At 32.5% G+C, this 8,937-nt stretch overlaps 1 protein-coding gene across 1 annotated transcript in view; it reads right to left on the reverse strand.

Moving 5' to 3' along the window:
- The window catches only part of HELRODRAFT_62279 (hypothetical protein), a gene marked incomplete at both ends in the record, with an annotated part of 75,728 nt that overhangs the window by 22,173 nt on the left and 44,618 nt on the right, over positions 1–8,937 (reverse strand). Inside the window, 4 exons of the mRNA XM_009010594.1 lie at positions 115–339; positions 3,160–3,294; positions 5,409–5,520; positions 5,582–5,707. Of these exons, the coding sequence (XP_009008842.1) occupies positions 115–339; positions 3,160–3,294; positions 5,409–5,520; positions 5,582–5,707 (598 nt within the window). The remainder of the gene's footprint in view (positions 1–114; positions 340–3,159; positions 3,295–5,408; positions 5,521–5,581; positions 5,708–8,937) is intronic.

An 8,937-nucleotide genomic window follows, 5' to 3' on the forward strand; every position in this document is an offset into this window, starting at 1 on the left:
ATAAAAAGCAATACTTTGTCATCACTTAATGTTATCATAAGAGTAGACAAATAAATGAGGTTTGTAAAACAAAAAAGAAGTAAAATTTGTTAAAATGAATATTAGAAGCTTTACCTGTAGGACCCTTAAAGCTTGGTCCATTACAGATTTTAAATCAGTATGATAATCCGCAGAAGGTAAAGGTGTTCTACTAAAATATGCCCAGAACAACAACAGTGCTTTGGTATTTGATTTATCAAACGTATTATGTTCAACACTGACAGACAATTGATAAGCCAGTTCCTTGTTAATATAATCTTCGTTATGACGTACTGGAAGTTGGCTGAATTCTTCAGCATCCTGGGTTTTAAAAATTTTTAAGAACCATGGTATTTAAATTATATATTTTATAAGTATATTTTAATTGTTGAACTATAATAAAATTAAAAAATAATAAAACATATATATATATATATATGTGTATATACATGTTAACGTATATATATATATGTGTATGGTTGGTCGCAGAATCTAACAATATATGTATATATATATATATATGATTAGTGTAGTAGTTACTTTGATTAAATTAGTATTTTTATAACTGTAACCTTCAACCAGGTTTGCGTTTGAAGCAGTTGTGTTCATCTATAGGAAATCTAAAACCTATAGAATAACGATAACTTAATGATCGTTGGAAGCCACAACCGTGGCTTTGAAAATAGAGATCATTTATGTTATAACATGGGTGTTAGTAGTAAAGAGCGTTCAAAGTTTACAACATTGTTGTCAGAAATAAGATTTTTGATAGATAAAAATTTCCTGCTATAAAGAATGCCGGCGCAAGAGCTCAATACGTCTAGAAACGACAATGAAACCTCGACTCGAAAGAAGAGAAGGCAGCTTCAGTAAGTCGCCTAAAAGATGCTTTAAGAGAATTAATTAATCCGGATGATTTCGATTTTTGGAATCCTGTAAAAATAAATAGAAGATTTGACCAACAATCAATAAATTTTAAAACGGAACTATATCAACAATCAAAAGTTTTCGAAAAGAAACTAAACAACATATATGACGAAAGATAGAACAACAAAGTAAATTCAAAGCAAAATTAAAAAAAAAAAAGGATTGATAAAAAGGACCAGCAAGTTGACGATTTAAGCGAAAAAATTTATCAGAAAACGGACAAATTAAACGAAAGAATTTACAAAATAGAACGCAGCACCAGCGAGAAATAGAGAGAATTACCCGGAAACACGGAAGCACCAAACACGGAATCACTCACGCCAAGTCCATAAAAGCATCAACATTTGATAGTGCCAAACCCTGGAAGAGCTACCAGACTCAGCAGCACTCAGCTACCGGTAGTACACGAGAGAACAAACGACAGCATTGGTGTTATCCCTAGGAAGCTCGAAGCTCATCTTGGAGATATTACAATCTGTTACTGCCAAAGACCGTAACACTTCGAGAATCTAACCGATGTGTTAAACTGACGCTATGGAAACAAATATAATGAAAACCTCTATTTAACCTAGCTTGACCACCGTATGCAGAAAGCAGCAGAAACTGCTTAAAAACTAGCACAATACAGTTAGGCTGCCCCTGCTAGCGCACCCAACAGGTACCTTGGAATTCAGAGACAGAAAGACAACAAAAGCGTTTACTCAAACTCTTAGATACCTAGAAATGAGATATGATCTCACAATATCAAAGATGAAAACACTTGAAAGAATCCTGATGTTGAAGAAAGACGGCAAATACACAAAGAGAATGTGTGTCAAAGCAGGAGGCTACAAAGAAACAGAATGCTGGAACTGTGGGAAAAAAGGGCATATCAGGAAATATTTTAAGAGGCTCCAGAGAAGTAACGCCTATCGAGGGTACGATACGGGAAATCAACTTTTAACGAGTTGTCAACCCCATGTTTGGAATCTGCAGCTAACACGTCGGAAAACTAATAAAATGCAGCTTTGCGAGGCCCACAACAGTATTAACAATGTCTCAAGGCTGGATCGTGATCGAGATAACCTTTAGGTGGAAGGAAAGAGATCTACGCTAATGTCCAGTTACCATCGATACAGGAGCAACTAGATCTAGACAAGATATGTCAATCGATCCAAAACAAAAAAGATCAAGTAAGTACCTACTTCGAACTGCCACTGGAGAAACGGCACCCGTGTACGAAGAAGTATTTTGCACGGTAGAGATGGGAGACCTGGAGTTTGAGTGGACTTTCCCTGTGGCAGATAAATGATGAATGCATGAATCGATGAGATACGGCCTACAACTAAATCTGAAAATTTTTACATCTTAAAGCCGTCATGGAAAACAGTCAGCCAAAATGCACACAGGTCAATGGTGGTATGGTAAAATAAACCAAAAAAAAACATCAAAAATTAAAAAACCAAACAAAAAACGTCTGTCAGAAAACATCATTTGGGCAAAACTGAAAAACAGTAAATGCAGGAGCCAACAAATTGTCCTGGTGGAACCTATGCCGACGTCCAAAATACCAAATACTATTGCTGGAAAATGCATGGTAAAGGTCAACTAAGGCGCAGAATTTCGATCCAGATAATGAATGTATCGGAAAATTTAATTAAAAGATGGCAGAATGAAAAAAAGCCGATAAAAAGCCTTGACATAGAACTACAAAATGGTATTAAGGAAAAGAATTGCAGGGGACAGAATAGAAGTAATAAGAAATTAAGCATAAAGTACGTTCTTTTCTTGGACTAGATACAAATCCCCGACTGTTTGTCCAAGGCCTCGCCCTGATCGCAAAACTATTACACGAGTTAACAAAAAAAACCAAGTGATCGTATGAGATGACTCCACTGCAACAACATTCATACAGCTAAAAGAACAGTTATGTTTACAAACGAATGGGGGGTACATAACTCAAGGACAAACGTTCATTCTCGACGCGGATGAAAGTAACAGCGGATTAGGAGCTGTCTGTAACAAGATATTGCTGGCATTTTATAACAAGCAATTCTTAAGGCAAGAACGCAACTTCTGTGTATAATATATATATTCATGCAATACATATATATATATATATATATATGAATATATTTATATATATTAGTTGAATAATTGAATGTTTCAAGTAATAGTAGGATGATATGCGACCAGCCGTTAATAAATATATGTAATCAAAAACTAAATACAAACTGTAAATATCTTCAAGAGTTGAAAAACATCACAATCTTTTTGCAAGCTATTGTAAAAACCTCGGATAGTTGAATGTTGTAAGTAATAGTAGGATGATATGCGACCAGCCGTTAAAGATGTTACTGAAAAATTATCCTGCAAAAAAATTATTCTTATGCATTTGAATATGTAACTTGAATAAACTTAATGCCGCTAAATTTCAACTAGTTATACTGGATTACGGTTGCTTAGCCTCGACATCCCGATAACACTTAAACAGGAATTTTTGTATACTTGTTTTCAACAACCAAGGACGAATTATTATTACCATTAACCCTAGCTGTTAATTATTTTTTAAAAGTTTTTTTACATCTTAATTACATGTAAAATTTTTTACATCTTAATTACATGTAAAATTTTTTACATCTTAATTACATGTAATAGGCGGGAAACTTTTTGCATTCGAACTCACCCATTGCACAATGGAAATATAATATGCGGGATTAAGTTTGTATACGGTGAAGTGTTAGGCGGCCAACGGTTTAGCGGTAAAGTAACAGGATTCGATTGCAAAGATCCTCGTCTATCATATGTAATGCGATGTTTTACGTGCATTTTCATGTTTGATGTGTGTTTGATGTTGATGCCTCTGAAAATTGTAGAGAAAAGATTTGTATAATAGTAATAAGGAATAGATTTAACATAAAATAAACACAACAAAGGATGATAGAGAGTAAAAATAATATAAAAATATAAACAGTTGTTTAGATATATGCTATTATATTAAAATGTAGTTTAATTCTTTAGTTTAAAAAATTGTAATATATGAGACAATCTGATTAATTGTATAAGGGGTCAAGTGTATGCAAAACCAGTGTAGTCCATATTAAGTGGCCGGGTAAAAGCATAAAGGTTTAAAGCGTATCGATATAAACCTACACCGAAAAAGTGCTGTATGAAGATATATACAATATACATTTATAAATACATTATTCATATATACATTTCTTTCTTTCTTTATCGTCCATATCCTTTCAAGACATTAGCGACAAACGACGTCCACAAAACCCGATCTTTAACACTTTGTAATAGTTGAAATGTGGTGATGCAAGAACTTCAATGTTATTAATTGTTGACGCAATCTCTTTTCCCTGCAAACTTTCCAGTAGTAGTTAGATTTTCCATCCTTTCCTTTCGCATGATGTGACCAAAAAACTTTAACTGCCCCTGTCGGATTAACTGTAGTAATTTCTATTTTTCATAACCGAACTGTTTTTATACATGCTCATTCAAGGTATGAGAGGTCCAACTAATTTTCAAAATTCTTCTCAAAAACCATATCTCAGCAGCGTTGATCTTTTTTTCCATTTATTTTAGAAATAGTCCAGGACTCAGAGCCGTATGTTAGCACGAAAAAAATGTAACCCCTTTAACAGTTTAAATTTTGTTGATATTCTGATTTTACAGTTGGTGAAGATGTTTTTAATTCTGGAATATGCATCTTTCGCCATAGCTATCCTTCTTTTGACATTCACATCACATTTACAGCCTGAGGTAATCAGATTTCCGAGATAATTGAAGCTATTGACTTGTTTCACCTGTTTACCATAAATGATTTATGTAAAAACCAGTTTGGATACAATTATTTGCAGTTTTTCCATTGAATTTATTATGAGCTGTATCATCAACATATCTTGCATTGTTAATATTCACGCCTCCAATGGATATCCCAGGTAGATCTATCTTTCTCATGATGATCTCACTATAGAGACTGTACAGGTCTGGATGAATACACAGATTTGCCTAGCACCTTGTTTATTTTGACAAAACCAGTCATCTTGTTACCAACGTTTATCGCTGTTCTTCTTTCAGTAGAGGTTTTTGATATTTATCAAGCCTCTTCCGTCAATATCCAAATCTTTTATGCTAGAGGTTTTAACTTTTCATAGACCTTAATTGCAAGTTATAATAAGGGGTTTCAATTTTTAAACATCGTTTTACATTAATTGATTCTTCTAAAAATTGCCAGTTTCTCCTTTATTTTCTTAAATCGTTTCTATCAACAACTCATAAATTTATCTGAGTGCTCAGCAAATAACTATAACTTTTTGCATAAACAAAGAAGTTTTATTGTTTTGGTATCTTTCTCTACACCCAAAAAATACATAATTTAACAGAAAACAAAAAAGTTCAGATATTTTTTTGTGATATAACAAAAGTTGACATTAAACAACGACAAGCCTTAGAAATAAAGTAATCTAAACACTAACCTCTCCAAGATCAATGCAGTGAGAAGAAATTAAACTGTTTAGAGATTTCTGAACTAACGCCGACAAATATTTATTTATTTTCTCGGGAGTAACACTTTCCAAATTGTAATAACTGGAAAATTGCAAAAAAAAAAATAAACTAACAAAACTGTAATTTTATTAAAGTAACTAACCTTGGGTTTATAATAAGTCTTCTAAAAAAATATGTCCAAGTAATATAATCTATCGCATCTTGTTTAGAACATATTGATTCAGCGACTATTTCAGCATTCAAATGATCTGTCAATACATCTAACAAGCTGGTTACCAGTAAGAGATAAATTTAACTGAATTATTTTTTTTTAATTTTTACAGCGTGTTTTTTAATCATGTAAGACATAAAGAAGTAATTTGTAGACAAATGTAACAAAGTCCAATTGACATTCCAATTAATAATAACATTTATATCCTAATAATAATTAATAATAACAATTGGAACAAGATACCTAACAAACAGATAAAACAGAAAGAAAATATTGATGGAAAAAAATTTAAAATATTTTTAACTATAGAAAAATTGAAAAAAATTTCAATTCTATAAATAAATAAAGAGTTTGGTAACAGAAAAAAGAAGAACTGTGATATAATTATCAAAACTATATGAAAAATGTTGCCAAATTTGAAAGACCGATCAAGGTTGAATTAGACCGCGATGTTTACATAAAATTAGTAGAATGTTAAACTTAGTGGGTGAAAAATGAATTATGAATTTAGTGAAACAAATGCACTAAAAACATTTCTAAGAAACACATTTTAAGTTGGCAATTAAAATGGGTTGTTAAATTAAACAAAGGGAAGCTGCCATGAATTGTCTAATGAAATTGAAAAATCAAATAGCTTGATAAGAAAAATTTTCAGTATTCAATGCTCATCTAAGAGAATAATTGTGCTTTCCGATGAAACTCAAGAAAAGGTTAAAAAAATTGAATAAATTAATGAAATAACTATAAGACTTTTCAGACGAATTTCTTGCTGCCAGCCGCTTAATAATTTTATAACTATCCTCCAAATGTTAGTTTTCCATGAACTTCTATTTTTTTTATACTGGAAAGATTTTTTACATAAAAAAATAAAACTATATAATTCAAAACATTTTTGTACTCTTTGGTACTACCTTTTAAAAATATTCTGTTTCGTTTTTGGTTTACTGTTAATCCGCCATATTTCCATTTTGTATCTAAACTTACTTTTTGAGATACTAACTTAAATTGATACAAAAACTAAAACTTTTTTTTTTCTTTATATGCATCTCTATAAAACGCAGAGCTGCTTACATGTTATTCAAGATTTATAATCTAACCTTCGTGCACAAAGGCCGTACGCCACAGGACGCACATACACATACGCAATAGGGCGGGTCGAATTTTTTTATCTTTCCTGTACATGAACTAAAAGTTGTCTTGGCATCAGTACAGTATGAAAATAATATTTAAAGATTTTTTATGAAACGTTTAGGCGTCCCAACTTTTCTTACCTTATTTGGTGTATTTTAACCATTTCCTTGGTACAATCTAAATATGTACCAACTATAAATCATTGACTAAAATGCCTTGGCAAATGGCTTAGCACCTAACTACAAGTGCTAAAAAAGAAATGGAGTAAATTTTATAACGTTATTTACATGTGACGTCACCAACATTAGCAACAAACCATGTGCTGGATTTTTTAGGAACAAGCAAAATATCTAATATATTATTTTGTAATTTTATTTTCTTTTTTGCAATAATAGATCTATAGTAAAATTCAAGTAGGCTATAGCCTAGACTGTAGATAAATCACTTCATTTAACATGTAGCCCTATTTATGAGAGGGCTAAAACATATTATAGTGTGTATAAATATTGAAATATTTATTGACTAAATTCTTATGAAAAATTGTTTTAACAGCTTTTATTTATTGTAAACATAACGTTGTAGTTTTTTTTTTATTATTTTAGACAAATTATATTAAATATGGATAGTATGTGTACACGAAGTGCAACTAAACATCCATTGTTTGGACAGTTAGTTGATCTTCCTGAAAATCAAATCCCATCATATGAAGACGTTATTAAGGCGTTCTGTTATAATCAGAAAACAGTATTAGAAATTAGCTTGCAAGAAAGATATTCAATTTTAGCAGACAGAGTGAAAAGTGTTTATTCAAAAGCAAGTATTCCTACAATAGAAGTGAATAGCACAATCATTAGGATTAGAAGACTTATAGATAAAGTACATACACTTGAAAAATATTCAGATGCAAAAAGAACATCAGACACGTTCACTGAGAAATTGAATTTTTTTAAGCAGTTATTTGACATTTGTACCTGCAAATGGTTTGACTCGGGCATTAGAGATAGAATGTACGTGCCCACTGCCAAATAAAATTCCATTGATAGAGTGGGATTTCTGGGTTGACCAGAAAACTGTTAGAAATATGATAATTGGTGAAGTAGACAAAGAAACAAGAGCAACACTGGAAAAGAGACAAAAACGCAAATTGATGAAATCAGTGTGTGATGAAGCACAGTCAAAAGAGGTTGAATATGAAACTGAGGAAGATATTGATGAGGATGAGCGTAACACGTCTGAAAGTAATTATACATCAGAAGAAGAGACAGTATCAGTGCAGAACAGAAACAAGTATAAGGAATTATGTAAAGCAGTTGATCGATGCAAAATTAGGAACAGAGATACATGTCTAATTGTTAATGCTGTTTTAAAAGACCTTAGTACGTTGTCTTCAGCAACAATTCTTGACCCTTCAAAGCTACGTCGACAAAGGAATTTCTGGAGAGATACTCTGGTTGAAGAACATATGCAGAGCAATAAGGAATTGTGCTGTATAGGCTTTGATGGAAAACAAGACGTTACATTAGTTGAGAGTTTTGGTTGTAGAAGTAAAAAAGAACACTATACTATTGTCTGGTATCCAGGAAACATATAGTTCCTGAAAGTAGTAAAGCTGCTGATATAACAAAGGAGTTAATGTCAGTTATTATAAAGACAAACTCCGTAGAAAGCATTCAAGGTGTTGTGTGTGATGGCACAAATAATAACACAGGTAAAAGCAACGGAATCATAAGAAAATTGGAGGAGAACTTAGGTAGACCATTACAGTGGTTGGTATGCCTTCTACACTGTAACGAGCTGCCATTTACAAGGTTTTTGGCAGGCGTGGATTTTGCTCGAACTACAGGACCTTCCACATCGACAGGTACAATTAGCTCAGCTCTAGGATATGATCCGAATGAATTGCCTGTCGTTAATTATTTGCCAATTACTGGTAAGGTGACTGATTGTGATGAAGCTGTCAAGAAGGATCTTAGCACAGACCAACTGTACTTTTTGAAAGCATGTCTAGCAGTACAGCGTGGACGTCAGGCTTCTACAGATATTGATTTCCTCGAGAAGAGTTTACCTGGAAATATAAGTCATGCTCGATGGTTGACGAAAGCCAACAGGATTTTGCGTCTCTACATGTCTAGAGAAGTGGCATCTGAACCTCTCAG

Source organism: Helobdella robusta (genome assembly GCF_000326865.2).
Source record: "Helobdella robusta unplaced genomic scaffold HELROscaffold_1, whole genome shotgun sequence".
NCBI lineage: Eukaryota > Metazoa > Annelida > Clitellata > Rhynchobdellida > Glossiphoniidae > Helobdella > Helobdella robusta.